Source organism: Oncorhynchus masou, chromosome 29 (genome assembly GCF_036934945.1).
Source record: "Oncorhynchus masou masou isolate Uvic2021 chromosome 29, UVic_Omas_1.1, whole genome shotgun sequence".
Lineage (NCBI taxonomy): Eukaryota > Metazoa > Chordata > Actinopteri > Salmoniformes > Salmonidae > Oncorhynchus > Oncorhynchus masou.
In genome coordinates, this window is record NC_088240.1 from 82,116,063 (window position 1) to 82,137,528 (window position 21,466).

Consider the following 21,466-nt stretch of genomic DNA (forward strand, 5'->3'; position numbering starts at 1 on the left):
GTTACTTAACCTGCTTGTTGTTGATGGTTCTAACTCAGGTCAGATCAAGCTGATTTAAGCAATTTAAAAAAAATGTGTGGGCTGTAAATAGCTACAATACTTGGGAGCAAATTGTAACCAACCGTCCTAAACTAAAGCAACAGTGGTGATTTGCGCATGCGCTTTACAACATGCACTATCATCTCTGTTATAGTTACTAAACTCATTTACTCTGAGAACGTCTTTGTCATTTTCTGTTGTCACTCTACATATTTCGCCTTGTCTTCAGGTAAATATAACAATCGCCAACTACATCTTCAGTTCAGTTCAGGCTACTCAGGTTTCACCCGGGATGAAGTGTGTTCCGGTTCATTTTGGTGTGGTCTCAAGAAGATGAGCGTGGAAATCTTGACCTCTGCGTTTGGAGCTCCGCGGTAAAGCGACTGTTGCGCTTTTGGAAATTTGATTGCGCAAGAAAGGTGCGTCAGTGCTATCCTTTTTTAATTACAGCCGCGCGGTTCAGCAACTGTCGGTTCCCTTCGGCTGGACCAGAGATATAGGTTTAACTGTCTCAGTGAGGTGATCTGCTTATTATGTAGTCTATATGATATGGCATTTGTGTGAGCAAGGCCATCCACCTGTAAAGAGATAAATCAGATCAATATATAACTGACAATATGTATGCCAGTGCCACAGATTATGGCAATCAAATATGAGATAAAATAAGACAAAAATCGAATCTCTCACAGTGAAAGAAAGCTTTACTACTCTCTGGACATACAATGTATGTGTGTTTTTGTGGTTTCAACAAAATGAAATGACTGGAAAGTTGTCTACCTCAGTTCCACTGCGCCCTCACTCCTCACAGCCCATCTGACCACACCTGAGTCTCAGGCTCTCCCTACCTCAGTTCCACTGTGCCCTCACTCCTCACAGCCCATCTGACCACACCTGAGTCTCAGGCTCTCCCTACCGCAGCTCTGGCTGTGTCTTCCACACACGCATGCAGGTACGCACACATACACGCACACACAGCTGCTCTGCAGCCATCTCTCTCCAATATGAGGACAGAAACTCGAGGGGCCTAAGGGAGGGGGGATGGGGGAGTTCACACCTAACCACACACAGCAAAACACTCCAAAACCACACCAGTAAACTGTGTGCATGTATTTCATGAGGAGGGACACTGTAGGGTTCCTATGAAACACTAATTAAATCAGAAACTCCAGAGAAATGGGCCACTAGTATCAGTTAGTTACCAGACCTATTATTTTCAGTTAGCAATCATGCCTAGTATTAGCAGTTAGTTACCATGCCGATTAGTAACACTTAGTTACCATGTCTAGTATTATCAGTTAGTTACCATGCCTACTAGTATCAGTTCATTACCATGCCATCTAGTATCAGTTAGTTACCATGCCTAGTATTATCAGTTAGTTACCATGCCTACAAGTATCAGTTAGTTACCATGCCTAGTATTATCAGTTAGTTACCATGCCTACTAGTATCAGTTAGTTACCATGCCTACTAGTATCAGTTAGTTACCATGCCTACTAGTATCAGTTAGTTACCATGCCTACTAGTATCAGTTAGTTGACATGCCTACTAGTATCAGTTACTTACCATGCCTACTAGTATCAGTTTATTACCATGCCTAGTAGTATCAGTTAGTTATCATGCCTAGTATTATCAGTTACTTACCATGCCTGATAGTATCAGTTAGTTACCATGCCTACTAGTATCAGTTAGTTACCAGGCCTACTAGTATTAGTCCATTGCCATGCCTACCAGTTTCAGTTCATTACCATGCCTAGTATTATCAGTTAGTTACCAGGCCTACGAGTATTCATTCATTGCCATACCTACGAGTATCAGTTAGTTACCATGCCTACTACTATTAGTTAGTTACCATGCAAACTAGTATCAGTTAGTTACCATGCCTAGTATTATCAGTTAGTTACCAGGCCAACTATTATTAGTTCATCACCTTGCCTACTAGTATCAGTTAGTTACCATTATAACGGCAGATTTCCTCCTCTTCGTCTGAAGAGGAGTAAGGATCGGACCAAGATGCGGCGTGGTAAGTGTTCATGGCGATTTTAATAAGAAAAGCCTGAACACTATGAAATACAAAACAATAAACGATAACGTGAAATAAACCAAACCGAAACAGTCCCATGTGGCACAAACACTGACACAGGAAACAAACACCCACAAACCAACAGTGAAACCCAGGCTAACCTAAGTATGATTCTCAATCAGAGACAACTAACAACACCTGCCTCTGATTGAGAACCATACTAGGCCGAACACAGAAATAGAAAAACATAGAAACACAAAACATAGACTGCCCACCCCAACTCACGCCCTGACCATATTAAATAAAGATAAAACAAAGGAAAATAGAGGTCAGAACGTGACAGTACCTCCCCCCCAAAGGTGCAGACTCCGGCCACAAAACCTGAACCTATAGGGGAGGGTCTGGGTGGGCGTCTGCGGGCGGTGGCGGCTCTGGCGCGAGACTTGGACCCCACTTCTCCATAGTTTTGGTGCGCCTCTTAGCCTGCCTCTGTGGCCTCTGTGACCCACGCCACGGGTCCCGAAAGGATGGTAGACTCCGGCAGCGCCGGACAGGCGGTAAACTCCGGCAGCGCCGGACAGGTAGGAGACTCCGGCCTGACGGCTCTGGCAGGTCCTGGCTGACTGACGGCTCTGGCAGCTCCTGGCTGACTGACGGCTCTGGCAGGTCCTGGCTGACTGACGGCTCTGGCAGCTCCTGGCAAATCTGACGGCTCAGGACAGACTGGCAAATCTGACGGCTCAGGACAGACTGGCAAATCTGACGGCTCAGGACAGACTGGCAAATCTGACGGCTCAGGACAGACTGGCAAATCTGACGGCTCAGGACAGACTGGCAAATCTGACGGATCAGGACAGACTGGCAAATCTGACGGCTCAGGACAGACTGGTGGCTCTAGCAGCTCAGGACAGACGGGAGACTCTAGCAGCTCAGGACAGGCGGGAGACTCTAGCAGCTCAGGACAGACGGGAGGCTCTAGCAGCTCTGGAGAGATGGGAGGTTCTAGCAGCTCTGGAGAGACGGGAGACTGTAGCAGCTCTGGAGAGACGGGAGACTCTAGCAGCTCTGGAGAGACGGGAGGCTCTAGCAGCTCTGGAGAGACGGGAGGCTCTAGCAGCTCTGGAGAGACGGGAGACTCTAGCAGCTCTGGAGAGACGGGAGACTCTAGCAGCTCTGGAGAGACGGGAGACTCTAGCAGCTCTGGAGAGACGGGAGACTCTGGCGGCTCTGGAGAGGAGGAAGGCTCTAGCAGCGCTGGACAGGCGGGAGCACCTGTAGGCAAAAGACGGAGAGACAGCCTGGTTCGGGGGGCTGCCACCGGAGGGCTGGTGCGTGGAGGTGGCACTGGATAGACCGGACCGTTCGGGCGCACTGGAGCTCTTGAGCACCGAGCCTGCCCAACCTTACCTGGTTGAATGCTCCTGGTCGCCATGCCAGTGCGGCGAGGTGGAATAGCCCGCACTGGGCTGTGCTGGCGAACCGGGGATACCATGCGTAAGGCTGGTGCCATGTACGCCGGCCCAAGGAGAAGCACTGGAGACCAGATGCGTAGTGCCGGCTTCATGGCACCTGGCTCGATGCCTTCTCTAGCCCGGCCGATACGAGGAGCTGGAATGTACCGCACCGGGCTATGCACCCGCACCAGGGACACCGTGCGCTCCACAGCATAACACGGTGCCTGCCCGGTCCCTCTCGCTCTCCGGTAAGCACAGGAAGTTGGCGCAGGTCTCCTACCTGGCTTTGCCACACTCCCTGTGTGACACCCCCCCAAGAAATTTTTGGGGCTGCCTCTCAGGCTTCCTTGCCAGCCGTGTTCCCTCATATCGCTGGCTCCTGTCTCCGGCTGCCTCTTCTCTCCTAGCTGCCTCCACCTGTTCCCATGGGAGGCGATCCCTTCCAGCCAGGATCTCCTCCCATGTGTAGCAACCCTTGCCGTTCAAAACGTCCCCGCATGTTCAGGAGTCCTGACATCGCTGCCTCTCCTGCTGCTGCTGTTGCTGCCTGTTACCCCGCCGCTTGGTTGTTGGTTGGTGGGTGTTTCTGTCACGGCTGTCTTCGTCCTCCTCATCTGATGAGGAGAAGCGAGAAGGATCGGAGGAACAATACGCAGCGTGGTAAGTGTTCATGACGATTTTAATAAGAAAAGCCTGAACACAATGAAATACAAAACAATAAACGATAACGTGAAATAAACCAAACCGAAACAGTCCTGTGTGGCACAAACACAAACACAGGTAACAAACACCCACAAACCAACAGTGAAACCCAGGCTACCAAAGTATGATTCTCAATCAGAGACAACTAACAACACCTGCCTCTGATTGAGAACCATACTAGGCCGAACACAGAAATAGAAAAACATAGAAACACAAAACATAGACTGCCCACCCCAACTCACGCCCTGACCATATTAAATAAAGACAAAACAAAGGAAAATAAAGGTCAGAACGTGACAACCATGCCTAGTATTATCAGTTAGTTACCATGCCTACTAGTTGTAATTAGTTACCATGCCTAGTGTAATCAGTTAGTTACAATGCCTACTAGTATCAGTTAGTTACAATACCTACTAGTATCAGTTCATTACCATGCCATCTAGTATCAGTTAGTTACCATGCCTAGTATTTTCAGTTACTTACACGTATCAGTTACTTACCATGCCTAGTGTAATCAGTTAGTTACAATGCCTACTAGTATCAGTTAGTTACCATGCCATCTAGTATCAGTTAGTTACCATGCCTAGTATTTTCAGTTACTTACCATGCCTACACGTATCAGTTACTTACCATGCCTAGTATTATCAGTTAGTTACCAGGCCTGCTAGTATCAATTAGTTACCATGCCTACTAGTATCAGTTCATTACCATGCCTACTGGTATCAGTTCATTACCACACCTACTAGTATCAGTTAGTTACCATGCCGACTCGTATCCGTTACTAGTATCAGTTCATTGCCATGCCTACTAGTATCAGTTCGTTACCATGTCTACTAGTATCAGTTAGTTGACATGCCTACTGGTATCAGTTAGTTACCATGCCTAGTGTTATCAGTTAGTTGACATGCCTACTGGTATCAGTTAGTTACCATGCCTACTTTTATCAGTTCATTACCATGCCAACTAGTATCAGTTAGTTACCATGCCTACTAGCATCAGTTAGTTACCCTGCCTTCTAGTATCAGTTCATTACCATGACTACTAGCATATGTTCATTACCATGCCTACTAGTATCAGTTCAATACCATGCCTGGTCCTATCAGTTAGTTACCATGCCTACTAGTATCAGTTCGTTACCATGCCTACTAGTATCAGTTCGTTACCATGCCTACTAGTATCAGTTCGTTACCATGCCTACTAGTATCAGTTCGTTACCATGCCTAGTGTTATCAGTTAGTTGACATGCCTACTGGTATCAGTTAGTTACCATGCCTACTAGTATCAGTTAGTTACCATGCCTACTAGTATCAGTTAGTTACCATGCCTACTAGCATCAGTTAGTTACCCTGCCTTCTAGTATCAGTTCATTACCATGCCTACTAGTATCAGTTAGTTATCATGCCTACTAGCATCAGTTAGTTACCCTGCCTTCTAGTATCAGTTCATTACCATGACTACTAGCATATGTTCATTACCATGCCTACTAGTATCAGTTAGTTATCATGCCTACTAGCATCAGTTAGTTACCCTGCCTTCTAGTATCAGTTCATTACCATGACTACTAGCATATGTTCATTACCATGCCTACTAGTATCAGTTAGTTATCATGCCTACTAGCATCAGTTAGTTACCCTGCCTTCTAGTATCAGTTCATTACCATGACTACTAGCATATGTTCATTACCATGCCTACTCGTATCAGTTCAATACCATGCCTGCTACTATCAGTTAGTTACCATGTCTACTAGTATCAGTTCGTTACCATGCCTAGTGTTATCAGTTAGTTGACATGCCTACTGGTATCAGTTAGTTACCATGCCTAGTGTTATCAGTTAGTTACCATGCCTACTAGTATCAGTTCATTACCATGCCTACTAGTATCAGTTCATTACCATGACTACTAGCATATGTTCATTACCATGCCTACTAGTATCAGTTAGTTATCATGCCTACTAGCATCAGTTAGTTACCCTGCCTTCTAGTATCAGTTCATTACCATGACTACTAGCATATGTTCATTACCATGCCTACTCGTATCAGTTCAATACCATGCCTGCTACTATCAGTTAGTTACCATGTCTACTAGTATCAGTTCGTTACCATGCCTAGTGTTATCAGTTAGTTGACATGCCTACTGGTATCAGTTAGTTACCATGCCTAGTGTTATCAGTTAGTTACCATGCCTACTAGTATCAGTTAGTTACCCTGCCTTCTAGTATCAGTTCATTACCATGACTACTAGCATATGTTCATTACCATGCCTTCTAGTATCAGTTCATTACCATGACTACTAGCATATGTTCATTACCATGCCTACTCGTATCAGTTCAATACCATGCCTGCTACTATCAGTTAGTTACCATGTCTACTGGTATCAGTTAGTTACCATGTCTACTAGTATCAGTTCGTTACCATGCCTAGTGTTATCAGTTAGTTGACATGCCTACTGGTATCAGTTAGTTACCATGCCTACTAGTATCAGTTAGTTACCATGCCTACTAGTATCAGTTCGTTACCATGCCTAGTGTTATCAGTTAGTTGACATGCCTACTAGTATCAGTTCGTTACCATGCCTACTGGTATCAGTTAGTTACCATGCCTACTAGTATCAGTTAGTTACCATGCCTACTAGTATCAGTTAGTTGACATGCCTACTAGTATCAGTTAGTTACCATGCCTACTAGTATCAGTTAGTTGACATGCCTACTAGTATCAGTTAGTTACCATGCCTACTAGTATCAGTTAGTTACCATGCCTACTAGTATCAGTTAGTTGACATGCCTACTAGTATCAGTTAGTTACCATGCCTACTAGTATCAGTTAGTTACCATGCCTGCTACTATCAGTTAGTTGACATGCCTACTAGTATCAGTTAGTTACCATGCCTACTAGTATCAGTTCGTTACCATGCCTACTAGTATCAGTTAGTTACCATGCCTACTACTATCAGTTAGTTGACATGCCTACTAGTATCAGTTAGTTACCATGCCTACTAATATCAGTTCATTACCATGCCTGCTACTATCAGTTAGTTGACATGCCTACTGGTATCAGTTAGTTACCATGTCTACTAGTATCAGTTCGTTACCATGCCTACTAGTATCAGTTAGTTACCCTGCCTTCTAGTATCAGTTCATTACCATGACTACTAGCATATGTTCATTACCATGCCTACTCGTATCAGTTCAATACCATGCCTGCTACTATCAGTTAGTTACCATGTCTACTAGTATCAGTTCGTTACCATGCCTAGTGTTATCAGTTAGTTGACATGCCTACTGGTATCAGTTAGTTACCATGCCTACTAGTATCAGTTAGTTACCATGCCTACTAGTATCAGTTCATTACCATGCCTACTAGTATCAGTTCATTACCATGCCTACTATTATGAGTTCGTTACCATGCCTACTATGTGTTATGGGTGCCTACGATACCCAAAGAGTTGAATAAAGTAGCATTTTGAAAGGGCCAGATTGAGACCATAGTGTCTATGTTTTGTCCTCAGAGCCAGTCTCAGTAGTGAGAGTGCTGGTTAAGGCTCTGTGGTCTGCTGGTTTTATGCTGACAGAATCCTCTGAACTCTTTGATGTGGACAATGTGTTAGTTTTACAGTAATGCTGCCTGTCATTCATTTCTTACTGGAAGGGGATCATTCACAAAGAGGGAGGGGTCAAAGACAAGACAGACTGACAAATAAAGAAATAGAGAGAGGGAGACAGACAGCGACAGTGACAGAGAGGAAGGAAAGAAGAGGGGAAAGAAGGAAGAAGGGGTGAGAGGGAGATGTGGATTCATAGAGAGAGGGAGACAGACAGCGACAGTGACAGAGAGGAAGGAAAGAAGAGGGGAAAGAAGGAAGAAGGGGTGAGAGGGAGATGTAGATTCATAGAGAGAGGGAGACAGACAGCGACAGTGACAGAGAGGATGGAAAGAAGAGGGGAAAGAAGGAAGAAGGGGTGAGAGGGAGATGTAGATTCATAGAGAGAGGGAGACAGACAGCGACAGTGACAGAGAGGATGGAAAGAAGAGGGGAAAGAAGGAAGAAGGGGTGAGAGGGAGATGTAGATTCATAGAGAGAGGGAGACAGACAGCGACAGTGACAGAGAGGAAGGAAAGAAGAGGGGAAAGAAGGAAGAAGGGGTGAGAGGGAGATGTGGATTCATAGAGAGAGGGAGACAGACAGCGACAGTGACAGAGAGGATGGAAAGAAGAGGGGAAAGAAGGAAGAAGGGGTGAGAGGGAGATGTGGATTCATAGAGAGAGGGAGACAGACAGTGACAGAGAGGAAGGAAAGAAGAGGGGAAAGAAGGAAGAAGGGGTGAGAGGGAGATGTAGATTCATAGAGAGAGGGAGACAGACAGCGACAGTGACAGAGAGGAAGGAAAGAAGAGGGGAAAGAAGGAAGAAGGGGTGAGAGGGAGATGTGGATTCATAGAGAGAGGGAGACAGACAGTGACAGTGACAGAGAGGAAGGAAAGAAGAGGGGAAAGAAGGAAGAAGGGGTGAGAGGGAGATGTGGATTCATAGAGAGAGGGAGACAGATGAAGAGAAAAGGGTCTGTATGACATCAGACATCAGTCTGTCTGAAGGTTGTTTATAACACATTATAACACATGGACCAGTGAGAATGGAAAAGTTATCCCACATTGAGCCAGATACCATTGAAAAACAGTCTACCAAGAGGTAAAGCTTTATTCAAGAGGTCATAATGGTCACACAATAACGTATCAGCAATGATTCAAACCTCAAACTGTAAAAGACCTAATAAATTATTCAGAATTGTATAAATAAAAAATAAACTATCCATGAAATATATCGGAGTGGCTGTGGATCCAACTTTTCTAGACCCCTCATTCCGACGGCTAAAAGGTCCCGAAGCTTCTTTACACACAGTCTCTGTTCTACTAGAGAACACGCTCAGGTGAATGGTGCTCGTTTAATAAAGTTAGATCAAATCTGAATCAATGTCTGCCAGATCACATAATGATGTTATTCTACGTAACAGAACCCAATATAATAGCGTAGTATAAAATTACTGTAATACAAAAACACCACCTCATTTCTTATGAGATTTTAGGATGATTGTGCAAATAGGCGCATTTTTCTCTCATGTGGCCAAAACTCAACAGCACGTGCCACTAGGCAAAATATGTCCTATGACTGAAACTAGACACAGGTATGCAGATGCTGCATGGACGTTTCACCGGTAAAACATGAAGATTATCAGTCACAATTGACTGAGAAATGTGAAGGGAGGTGCGTAAAGTAGAGAATTCTGCACATGCAGAAGTGTCGGGACCTTTAGCTGTCGGGAAGAAGGGTTCAGAAAAGTTGTATTCACAGCCTCAACCTGAATATAATATACCAGAGGTTATGAGCTTCACTCTGACTGGAGCTGGTTGTCCAGGAGTGTGTAACAGTGGAGAAAGAGCGGTACAATATCCATATACAGTATCTGTATACTATGTCAGTGGAGCACAAGGCATCAGGTGTCTCAGGCAAACTGCTAGAGTTAAGAAGATTACTGGATCTGACAGTCAGAACCACACACACACTCAAGCATACACACTCCCACACTCAGGTACTGATATACACCCAAATATTTGTGTGCAGACAAACACACCCCCTTGGAAGTCAGTGCTGTTTCTGATGTTGTGTGTTTGTAGCGTCTGGTTGGTCGATGAGCTGGCCTATCCATCATCCTCCTAATAGGTGTCCCATTGTGATTGACAGAAACAGCCCTGAGAGAAGGAGGAGAGAGAGCGAGGGAGAAGGAGAGAGAGGGAGAGAGAAAGAGAGGGAGAAGGAGAGAGAAAGAGGGAGAAGGAGAGAGAGGGAGAGAGAAAGAGAAGTAGAGAGAGAGGGAGAAGGAGAGAGCGAGAAGGATGAGGGAAAAGAACCAAACATACTAAGACTGAGAGAACACTTCAGACTGACTGAAAGTCCAATGACACACGTCTAAAACATAACCAACACGTGAGGGTGGGAGGCAGTACCTGTGGCCTCTGTGTGTAGTTTGGAGCTGTCCGTGTTGGTCACTTGACAGGAAACAAAGGTTTTCCGTCCCTCCTTCTTATCCAATGAGCAGGTGAGCAGCACTGTACTACCCAATGAGATGGGGCTTTGGGGAGGAGAGGCGGGATACAGTATGTGTCATAACCAGGAAATGTGGTCAGGAAAAATCTAGAACCTCACTTAGAACCCTACAATAATGACCACAATAACATGAAAACATGTTTTTAGAGCTTAATAAGCCATGAGTAAGTGATGGAGAGAGTGAGGAAGGGAGTGAGGGGGAAAGTGTGTGTACCTGCGGTAGTTGATGTTGAGGTTGGCAGTCATGACAGGCCCAGAGAGGTAGGTGGCGTGGGTCCCCGTTACAGTGTCAATCATGGTAGCTATTGCCCCCCCATGGACATGCCTGGAATCGCACACATCATTTATAAACATTATACTTCAGACTGAATATGATGTTTGAATGCTAGCAGTTGACTGTGTCATTTTTACAGAGAAACACACACAAGGACAAACATTGTCACATTATACACATGCCATCAGCACACACACACACACAAACAGCTCACCCCGGGGGTCCCTCCAGTAGGTGGCCAGCCTGGAACACACACACACACTTCTGCTCCTGCTTGTTGACAAACACAACGTACTCGAACCCTGCTCCCTGCTCCCTGATGTTCCGCGTGAACAGACGTGCCTTCGACTGAATGATCTTACTCAAATACACCCCACCTTGGAAGGAGAGACACACATATAGACAACATCTTACTCAAATACACCCCACCTTGGAAGGAGAAACACACATACAGACAACATCTTACTCAGATACACCAGACCTTGGAAGGAGAGACACACAGAGTTACACACATACACACAACATCTTACTCAGACACTATGCCCAGGACTTGTGAGACAGGGTTATACAAACACGTTACATTTGAGTCATTTATCTTGTCCAGAGCGACTTACAGTAGTGAGTGCATGCATTTTCGTACACACACACACCATCCATATGTGGAAGAAAACCTTCCTTACTGTACCTGTGGCGTACTTGAGGGAGCGGTTATAGCTGGGCAGTCTTCTCCAGACTCCCCACTTCTTCTCTCCGTCATCTGTCTCGACCTCACACTGGCTGTTATAGTGCTCATACAAACGCCTCATGTCGGAGCCCCAGGAGGAGTTGGGCAGGCTGAAGTCCCGTGGCTGGAAAGAGAAAGGCCAGGGCAGCACCTAGTGGACAAACACTACTATTACACCCTCATCCATACTTTATTACAGTATTATCTGACTGAGTACAGGGGGTCCCACTCTATGACAACAGAACAGCATGACACGGCAGAAACATCCACAACGAAAAAACATTACAGCACAGTTCACAATGCACATTGTGGGAAAATAAATACCGTTTCTATCGGCAGTAACGTTCGGGAAAAGGGAACCATGACAAATGTTTAGGTAAGATGAATCATGACTCACATGTTCTCACTCATATTGCCCTTGACAGTAGGCTACACTAATGTTATGGCTGTTTGTAGCTAGCTAAATATGTGTGGCTGTGTGTGTGTTTCTGGACCTACCGCCATGGTTCGGACACTGTTGATAGAGGACCAGGGAAGCTGGAGAGTCCCTCTTGGAGTCATTTGTCTGATGTTGGTGTTGAAATTTCCCTTTGAGATTTCACGTCCCATTATTTGGCATAGTCCCCTGGCCATCTGCTGCACTCCTCCTGTTCGTATCATGATGACAATGCTGGGGTAAGATTGCCAAGCCCTATTCTGATGTAACTACAAGTAAATTAGCTAATGTAAACTAGCTAACGTTAGCTACTGTAACGTTACGGTTACTACTATAGCTAGCCCTTTAGCTTTACTGACTAATGGCTGAGGTATGATAGCGATACACATTCAGAATCAAGCCTAACATCGCACTATAACGTTCTACTGTAACAAACTAACAACAGGAGGATAAATACGGAGCTTTTGTCAATTTTGTCTCGCCTCTGGTTTTTGCCGGTAGAATGACTTTCATGTGTATCTAACCGCCCCATGTAACCACTTCCTGCACAAGGAACGACGACGGGCAACACGCGTCATGCTGGTCATGTGATCTGTATCGTTCAATGTAATTGGCAGCGAAGGAAGGATATTTCCGGCTACATAGGTTAGTTACCATGCCAACGTAGACAGACTCGCCTCCATCCTTTGAGACGCTGACATTTTTTTAACCATTTATTCGTTTATTGTGCAGTCTTTGTTAAAGTAAGATACTTGTGACTATTTACTTCAAATAAACTGCCAGCAGGATGTTTGGTTGTGAGGAACGACGTTCCAAAAAACAAACTAGTGCAGAGGGCGAGAGACAGAATCAAGGTAAGCATGTCACTACTAAGCAACATACAGACAAAAAGGTGGTCAGATACCTATAGCTAAGTGGCTGGAAATGTGTTATAGTCTGTATTGTCCCTCTTTTATAGAAAGATGGCGAGATGATAAACCACATTGCAGAGCTGGACAGGTGTGTAAACTATTCAGTTCTGTACTGTTGTGCTAATTGTAACTGCAACGTTTTCCCTGAAATATCTTGAAGTTACAGTCCTTTCACTTCTCAATGTAGTGAACTGTAGTGAAAGGACCCCCCCCTCTCTCTCTCTTTCTCAGTATCTGTGGTGAAATGCAAAATGCTGAGTTTGAGGGCTCCACCAAGGCTGGTTCCATGAAGACCCTGAAGCTGAGAGAACTGACCCAGCAGAGAGAGACTGAGCTGGGAAATACTGCTCTGACGATGGTGAGGGAGTGGAGGGGTGCTGAAACAGGGCCATGTCTCCTCAGCAACACTAAAAAAGTACTTTCGGGTCACAGAATTTCAGAATGTCAATAGCCTAAATGCCCCCAATGCAAAGCAATGTGTATGGAAGACATATTGGCTTATAGAGCAAATACTATTCTAGGTGCCACAGTAGAAGTGTTGTAGGGAATACTCAGTAGGGTCTGTAGAATGTATATATGGTGTAATTCCATAGGCTCTGAATAATACAGATGTCACGAATCCCGCTTCCTGAGTCTGTGTTTGCATGTGTTTCTGGTGTCCTGGAACGCACCCTGTCTGGTTGCCGGACGAATTAGCTTGTTGGGAGATCGATGTTCACCCGCACCTGTATCCCATCAGTAATCTGCACACCTGTCCTGATCATCACCTCTCCCCTTCAAAAGCTCTGACCTGACATCCATTCCCTGCCGGATCGTTAGCCATGAACAGTATGTTGTGCCCACCAACCAGCCTCCAGTTTATAGAGTTTGTTTTGTTTTATTATTTTGTACGTCTTGCTTGCCTTTAACTTACCGCCGTTTGTTTTGTCTACAGCCATTCACCCGGAACCCATACCCCATCCCTGTCTGCTCATCGCCAGTGTGTTGTTATCCATTGGATCTGCCTATCCACTCCCATCAACCCACCTCCGCTGCCCGCTCCTCCACCCGGAACTATCTACCTCCACGTTCTCATTGACTAATAAATACTCACCATCTTTATACTCACCTTGTCCTGGTCTGCTTCTGGGTTCAATTCTGGTAAACCCTGACAACAGATCAAGATAGCTCAGCATTCAACGCCATAGTACCCTCCAAGCTCATCATTAAGCTTGAGGCCCTGGGTCTGAACCCCACCCTGTGCAACTGGGTCCTGGTCTTCCCGCAGGTGGTGAATGTACTGTATGAAAAAACACCTCCATTTCGCTGATACTCAACACTGGGGCCCCACAGGGATGCGTGCTCAGCCCCCTCTTGTACTCCCTGTTCACCCATGACTGCGTGGCCATGCACGCCTCCAACTCAATCATCAAGTCTGCAGATGACACAACAGTAGTAAGCCTGATTACCAACAATAAAGAGACAGTCTACAGGGAGGAGGTGAGGGCCCTGGGAGTGTGGCGCCAGGAAAATAACCTCTCACCCAACGTCAACAAAACAAAGGAGCTGATCGTGGAATTCAGGAAACAGCAGAGGGAGCACCCCCCTATCCACATCGATGTGACCGCAGTGGAGAAGGTGGAAAGCTTCTTGTTCCTCGTGTACACATCACTGACAAACTGAAATGGTCCACCTACACAGACAGTGTGGTGAAAAAGGCGCAACAGCACCTCTTCAACCTCAGGAGGCTGAAGAAATTTGGCTTGGTACCTAAAACCCTCACAAACTTGAACAGATGCACAATTGAGAGCATCCTGTCAGGCTGTATCACTGCCTGGTATGGCAACTGCACCGCCCGCAACCGCAGGGCTCTGCCAAACGCATCACCGGGGGCAAACTACCTGCCCTCCAGGACACTTACAGCACCCGATGTCACAGGAAGGGCAAAAAGGACAAGGACAACAACCACCCGAGCCACTGCCTGTTCACCCCGCTATCATCCAGAAGGCGAGGTCAGTACAGGTACATCAAAGCTGGGACTGAGAGACTGAAAAACAGCTTCTATCTCAAGGCCATCAAACTGTTAGATACTGTTAAATAGCCACCACTAGCACATTAGAGGCCACTTTAATAATGGAACACGAGTCACTTTAATAATGTTTGTATATTTTGCATTACTCATCTCATATGTATATACTGTATTATACTGTATTCTACTGTATCTTAGTCTATGCCGCTCTGACATTGCTCGCCCAAATATTTATAAATTCTTAATTCCTTTACTTTAGATTGTGTGTATTGTTGTGAAATTGTTAGATATTACTCTTAGATATTACTGCACTTTTAGAGCTAGAAATACAAGCATTTCGCTACATCCACAATAACATCTGCTAAACACGTGTATGTGACAAATAACATTTAATTTGATTTAATTTTCACTGTTGTCAAACAGCTTAAAATGGGGTGCCTGGACACTATAAGGTACAAATATAGCACTGTTCAGGAAGGAACACTCCGTATTATTCAGAGCTCAATGAAATGACACCATATATACATTCTACTGAGTATTCCCTACAATGCTTCTACTGCAACACCTAGAATAGTTTTTGCTCTATAAGCCAACATGTATTCCTTATACAGTGATTTGCATCGTGGCCAATGGAATAGGTGGGGTAAAAGGCCAGCAACACTCTGTATTATTCAGTCCCATGAGTCCCATGAAATGACACCATTACATTCTACAGACCCTGGGCACTCCCCACCCCATTTTTACATCTGCACAAATAATTGTATTGTGTCCAGGCACCCCAATTTAAGATGTTTGACCACAGTAAAAGTACAGCAACACTTCCTATGACCTAGCTTTATGTTCTAACTCATCTGATTTGTATTCTAGGAACTCTAGTGAGTAGACTGGGCCCTGGTTTTATGGACACACAGTCAATCGATTTTCCTGTGTTCAATTTGTCTGTGCAATAAAACAAAAATACAGTACTATTTTCTTAAACATTACATTTCAAATTGCATCCTTAAACAATAGCACCAGTAAATTAACAAGAATCATACAATCAAAATATATATATATATTTTATGTTTAATGTATATTTCTTTACCAGTAGGCTATTATTAAGCGCCAACCATTTTCTCAATATGCTCCACCTTATAATATTCTTTCTTATTGTACATTGACTCTGTACCGGTACCACCTGTACATATCCTCACTATTGTTATTTTACTGCTGCTCTAATTATTTGTTACTTTTATTTGTTATTAGATTTTTTGATTTTAATTGTATTAATTACTTAATTATTAAACTTTTTTATTTATATATATTTGTTTTTTATTTAGTTTTTTAAATTAATTTTTTTAACTGCATTGTTGGTTAGGGCTTGTAAGTAAGCATTTCACTGTACAACACCTGTTGTATTTGGCGCATGTTTGATTTGATTTATATAAAGTACTAATTCTCTTCAGTTTAGATTTTTACCCCATGTAGTTATTTTATTTCTCCTAATTGTAACATTATGCACTATGCAGCTACCAAAAAAAAAATATTTTGTGGCAGATACAGCATTTTACCAGACAGAGCATTTTACTGCAGACTTTTATTTTGAAGGCAAAATCAGGAAACCTGAAGTATAAATTCATGTGGATAGGATCCAGCTAGTGTTGTTGCCATGAAGCTAATCCCTGTCTCCATACCATTTTAGAGACCTTGTTCTTTTAAGGGACATCATTAAATAACCTATTATCAGCCCTTTCATGAAGGTTTGTAGCATCATATCTCTAACCTATTCCTCTGACTGAGGAAAATTAATGGGCTTATTCTTGTTAATTTGTGTTGCAGTGTCCTTTACACACGTACACTGTCAAAGCAATCACACATTTGTAACACCAGGTAGGGGTAAACGTAGGCTACACATTGTCAGGTTTTACATATAGGACACACCAACTTATCAAACTTATTAATTGCTTCCATTGTCCATATTTGTACCAGAACTTCAACTACGGCTTCCCCTGTATGTACAGTACATGCTCTCCATGATGTCTGCTTTCTGTGTGTGTGCAGGTCCGTAGAGCAGCACTGCAGGCCCTCCTGGAGCATGAGAGACAGCAGTACGTCACAGAGCTCAACAGATGGGGCAAGACCATCTACAAACAGAGAGTCTAGACTCTAGTCTCTACGAGACCCATAACAACACCAAAGACCATCTGAAGTTTATGCTGAAAGCCATCTAGCAGCTAGAATGTGTGAACAAATATAGAATACTTTGAAGTGTTAATGTGAAAACATTTACTCACAACCATCTACAAGCACCTTGTTTACAATTTAAAATGTGTTTTTTCTTTAGGATTATAGTTTTACATCGTTGTATTTACATGAATAAAAAAAGGTCTGATCTGTACAGAAGCAGAGTGGATAAACTGATTCTGTAAAAGTACACTTTTAAGCAATTTACATTCCAGTAACGAATTACTGGGCCTCATGTCACCTTAACAAAACAGGAATTTGTGTGACAGTCAGGGAGGTAGCACTGTACATAAATAAAACACATATTTGGTTAACAAGCAGGGGCCTGTTGCACAAAACTAGGATAAGGGATTAAGCCAGGATATCTTGGTGATCCTGGCTCAATTGATCCGTAATCCGGTTGCACTAAAGATGGATAGGGGGCAGGAGGATATGTTATGGTATAAATTACCATGGAGATTTATTCTGTGGAGCTAGCCTGCTCCAGACCAGGCTAAATTCCAGGATCTATTTAATCTCATCCCTAATGTCAGTCAGCAGTCACCACAAATGGAAACCAATAGTTATTTCACTGCTCACTATACATTGTTATCACATATATCTAGACCCACTGTTATTTTTTAAACATTTGTGATCATTAATTTCAATGATTTTGGATAAAAAAAATGATTTTTAGATGTTGCTATCATTAGATAATTTACAGTTTCCCATAGACTATAAGGCTATATATAAAATGATAGAATATTAGGGCCACAGAGGGGAAAAAAACACAAGTCATAATATTGTAACCAGTTGTTTTAAAGGAGGACAGTTGTTAAAATGACAGATGTGGGGCATTTCGTGAAATTGTACTTCAGTATGGTTTCATAAACAAAGACATGCTGATGTGCCAGAATATTAAGTATCACATTGTCATAAGTATCAAAACTGTAAAAACAATATGTAGCTTTTCTGCAGAAAGAACCAGCCTCATAAATGTATGACTTTATCCTTTTTCTTCAGTGTGGCCCTAGTACTCTGTCATATAAACAAATACACATTCCATATGAATATAAAAACACAATGTGTAACATTATGTTCCTTTATTGAATAAGGACAAAACAAAGCAGGTAAACCATCAGCTCCTTTCGAAACTGAAGTCACAGTGACTCTACAAGATGGAAAGCACAGAATCCAAGCATATTATACAAAATGATACATACACACCCTGCATGTCTGCACACTAAAATAAATGCAGGACAAATCCATACACATCAACTGAACAGACAAATGAATGGATGCAGTAGCCTCCCTGCAGCCTTGTATTACACACAGTATACCGCACAAACATCATAAGAGGCCAAATTCGTCAAAAAACGAACCCAAAAAAACCCAAATTCCTCTGCCACCGCAGGACATATTTAACCAAAATTGAAAGCACACATACTAACTAAAATAATTCAACACATATTGGTCCCTCAGCAGCCGACCACTGTCGTCATCAGGGAAGATTGCCGGATTGTCCCAGTCCATGGCTGGTGGCACTCTGGGGGCCCTCTCCTTCCTCAGGCAGGCCACATTGTGGAGGACAGCACAAGCCACAGTAATATCACATGCCCTAACAGGGCTGACCCTTAATTTGTGAAGGCAGTGAAAGCGTGCCTTCAGGAGGCCAAAAGTCATTTCAACTCTGGCCCTGGTCCTGGTCCTGGCATGGGCATGGTTGTAGGCCTGCTGTGCTTCCTGGGGGTCTGTGAAAGGTGTCAGGAGAAAAGGCTGGCAGCCATACCCCCTGTCTCCCAGCAACACACCAGAGAATTCACCTGTCAACACAAAATCTCATCATTACTACCTCATAAACACAGTGATATTCTTGACACAGCCATGATGGTTATAAATAGGGGTTGTGTGGCTTACCTTGTGATAGATTTCAGAGGCCCGAAAGATTCTGGAGTCATGGACTGAGCCAGGCCATTTTGCCACAACATTGCTGATCACACAGTCAGCATTGCAGACCATCTGAAATCATAAGATGAGGAATATTACACCAATCAATGCACATCACTGGCAATGCAGAGTGTTCGTCAATATCAAAAAGTTATGTTCACCTGAACATTAATGCTGTGAAAGGATTTCCTATTCACAAAATCGGCCTCATGGGCACCTGAGGGGGCTTTTATCCTTATGTGTGTGCAGTCCACTGCACCAATGACATTGGGGAAACCTGTCACACAAAGTAATGAGTATCCTACTATGTGTTAACAGTTGTCCTGTAATTTGTAGATCCTCTTACCTGCAATCCTATAGAACTCCTCTTTGATGTCACAGACTCTTCTGTGGCCAGGGAAGGAGATGAAGACATCTGCTAATGCTTTGATAGCCAGACACACACTCCTTATTGTGCGGCAAATTGTGGCCTTGTTCAGCTGTTCTGCATCCCCCACTGAGTACAGGAAGGCTCCACTAGCAAAAAGCGCAAGGCCACACAAACCATTTGCTCCACACTCAGTGCATGGCTCCGTGCAGTGCGGTGCTTAATCCTGGGACCCAGTAGTCTGCATAGATACCTGATGCCATCTGCAGAAAACCTGTATCTTTCATATAGATGGTCATCAGGGAAGGCCAGTGGGTCCAACCGGTCCCTGAAGACCCTTTCTCGCCTGAAGGCTCTCCTCAGCACAAGTGCTTCTTCATCCACCACATCTCGCACGAATGGGCATGCCATTGTCAGAGCAGAAAGGAACACACAATTTTGGGCCTTCATATAGGCTAGTGGCCACACCTGGTGCTGGGGGGGTGGGCAAAAGAGGGCGATGCCTTATAACGATGACTTGGTTGTACTGATTGCTGGGAAAATAAAAAAAACCTTAGAAAGATGCCACCGTCCTGTGTGCTCACAATAAGAGCTCATATGTCATGGCTCACTTGACTTTATGAGAATATACCTAATTTTTATTTTGAGCTGTGTCATCTTCTTGGAGCTGGGGGAGGAAAGAAAAATAATGATTAATACATTTGTGTTACAGTTAGCATACAGTGTACATTGAAGGCATATCTCACCTCCCTCTCAAGTTTTTTTTATTTCAAGGTCCAGTTTCCTAATTGTCCTCTTTTTTATTTCGGACTCCAGTGCAAGATTTTCCATCTTTTTCTTCTTGTACTGAATGTCTATGTCTGCCAGTTCTATTTGGCGCCGGAGGTGGTTGCCATACAACTTTCTGATAGCTTGTGAGCTCTGTGAACACAATACAATTAGCGCAGCTGGAATTTGGCAGGATGTGGTGTCCTTTTATTAATACGCACTATGTTGCCAGGCTGGTTTTCCCACTGTATAGCATCTGGGTCCTGTAAAATAAATTAGATTTTTTGATGAGGACTCCTCACCATTGTAGAGTAAATAGTACTTTCACAGTCTTAACATGATACCTCATGCCTTCTGGAATCCAGAGAGATGGTCTCCTCCTCATCATCGTCTCCATCATGTGCTGTTGCTGCTGCACTGGGGCCTTCACCCTATCACATTTAATCGGATTCATATTGAAGCTAGTAGACAAGACATGCCAGGCCTACAGTATGCCTTTGATGGAGTACTCACTGGATCAGCATCGTCTGGTGCTTGTGCTGGTGGCTCTAACAGGAACACAGTGCTGCCAGACACTGCAAGGCAATAGGTAAACCAAAGTCAGACAGTCCAAATTGATTCAATATGAATGTGGTTGTATCCCATGTAGAGATGGAAGGACATACCTTGAATGAAGCGGGTGGCATCTTGGGAGGAACCTATGCTCGTCTCTTTCCCCCAGGGATCCCCTCTAAGACGGGCCTGCCTTTATTTAGCTCCAAGGCCATGTCCTCTGCTGGGGTAAGGTCAGCCTTTGGTGACCCACCACCCGTGCCTTGTCTGTGGGTATTCTTTTTCACTGCTAAAACAGTACAGACAATGTGTGAGCAGGCACCTTCTGGGTACAATATATGCTTGTGCTTTGTTAAATATTAGTCAGGGACCATACCATTCTGCAGAATGTTCTTGTATTTGATTTTGACCTGCTGCCATGTCCGTTTTGGCCCGTTCATGTTTAATCTACACACACACACACACACACACACACACACACACAGCAAAAAATTACTTGGTATTTTTGTCTTGTTTTCAGTAAAAATATCAAAAAATGTATCATAGCTTTATACAGTGTGATGGAGTTACTTTACACAATTTCACTCATATCTGCAGTGCATTTCAATTAAAAAATTAACCGTTTCATAATTACAGTACAACTGCATTTTTGGAGATGTGAATTAAATATTTGAATTGTAATTGTGATGTTTCAGCGGAGCGGTGAGTGTGTAATTGTGCACTACTTACGCATTCAGGCGGTCTGCAATACTTTGCCACGCTTTTTCTCTTTGCTTTATCACTGTGGCGGTGTTGCCTTTCTTCTTAATTATATATTTTACCTCCTCGTATGCCTCCATGAGGATTTGTGCTTCCGACGGGGAAAAGTACGCGGCTCTAGTTGCCATGGTAAATCAGTTAATCTGTGATCTGTCGCGGGGTCTATTTGAGTGAGCCGTGAGCGCGCACCTATCCAGGATTGGTTTCA

The 21,466-nt window shown here is 43.9% G+C and overlaps 1 protein-coding gene and 4 long non-coding RNA genes across 7 annotated transcripts; 2 read left to right on the forward strand and 3 right to left on the reverse strand.

The window, feature by feature from the left end:
* Window positions 1-8,881: 8,881 nt before the first annotated feature.
* Window positions 8,882-12,281, reverse strand: them4 (thioesterase superfamily member 4). Its single transcript, XM_064946521.1, has 6 exons — window positions 11,807-12,281; window positions 11,270-11,459; window positions 10,799-10,961; window positions 10,525-10,635; window positions 10,211-10,335; window positions 8,882-9,955 (listed from the first exon to the last, which is right to left on the reverse strand). The coding sequence occupies exons 1-6, from the start codon at window positions 11,966-11,968 to the stop codon at window positions 9,912-9,914; spliced, it is 795 nt and encodes a 264-aa protein (XP_064802593.1). The 5' UTR covers window positions 11,969-12,281; the 3' UTR covers window positions 8,882-9,911.
* A 13-nt stretch (window positions 12,282-12,294) lies between these two features.
* LOC135520750 (uncharacterized) lies at window positions 12,295-13,013 on the forward strand. The gene is made up of 3 exons (XR_010452436.1): window positions 12,295-12,598; window positions 12,703-12,743; window positions 12,887-13,013. It is a non-coding gene; the product is annotated as an uncharacterized LOC135520750 (long non-coding RNA).
* Window positions 13,014-13,022: 9 nt separating this feature from the next.
* On the forward strand, window positions 13,023-17,097 carry LOC135520749 (uncharacterized). The gene is made up of 3 exons (XR_010452435.1): window positions 13,023-13,483; window positions 13,590-14,646; window positions 16,704-17,097. It is a non-coding gene; the product is annotated as an uncharacterized LOC135520749 (long non-coding RNA).
* Window positions 17,098-17,930: 833 nt separating this feature from the next.
* Window positions 17,931-20,659, reverse strand: LOC135520751 (uncharacterized). Of its 3 annotated transcripts, XR_010452438.1 has the most exons (10): window positions 20,613-20,659; window positions 20,461-20,522; window positions 20,292-20,378; window positions 20,169-20,210; window positions 19,926-20,100; window positions 19,811-19,846; window positions 19,159-19,712; window positions 18,974-19,089; window positions 18,783-18,884; window positions 17,931-18,688 (listed from the first exon to the last, which is right to left on the reverse strand). It is a non-coding gene; the product is annotated as an uncharacterized LOC135520751 (long non-coding RNA). The 3 variants fall into 3 exon arrangements; XR_010452437.1 differs by lacking the exons at window positions 19,811-19,846; window positions 19,926-20,100; window positions 20,169-20,210; ... (1 more) ...; window positions 20,461-20,522; window positions 20,613-20,659 and having other exon boundaries at window positions 17,939-18,688; window positions 19,159-19,790; XR_010452439.1 differs by lacking the exons at window positions 18,974-19,089; window positions 19,811-19,846; window positions 19,926-20,100; ... (2 more) ...; window positions 20,461-20,522; window positions 20,613-20,659 and having other exon boundaries at window positions 17,941-18,688; window positions 19,159-19,196.
* A 17-nt stretch (window positions 20,660-20,676) lies between these two features.
* On the reverse strand, window positions 20,677-21,400 carry LOC135520752 (uncharacterized). Its single transcript, XR_010452440.1, has 3 exons — window positions 21,229-21,400; window positions 20,876-20,946; window positions 20,677-20,788 (listed from the first exon to the last, which is right to left on the reverse strand). It is a non-coding gene; the product is annotated as an uncharacterized LOC135520752 (long non-coding RNA).
* Window positions 21,401-21,466: the final 66 nt, after the last annotated feature.

Excerpts from the sequence above, each read along its gene's own strand:
- them4 (XM_064946521.1), bottom strand. The coding sequence starts at position 11,968 with ATGATACGAACAGGAGGAGTGCAGCAGATGGCCAGGGGACTATGCCAA. Across the intron at positions 10,636-10,798 it reads CTACTGGAGGGACCCCCGGG|GCATGTCCATGGGGGGGCAA; the intron begins GTGAGCTGTTTG and ends GTGCGATTCCAG. Across the intron at positions 10,336-10,524 it reads CTCAACATCAACTACCGCAG|CCCCATCTCATTGGGTAGTA; the intron begins GTACACACACTT and ends TCCTCCCCAAAG.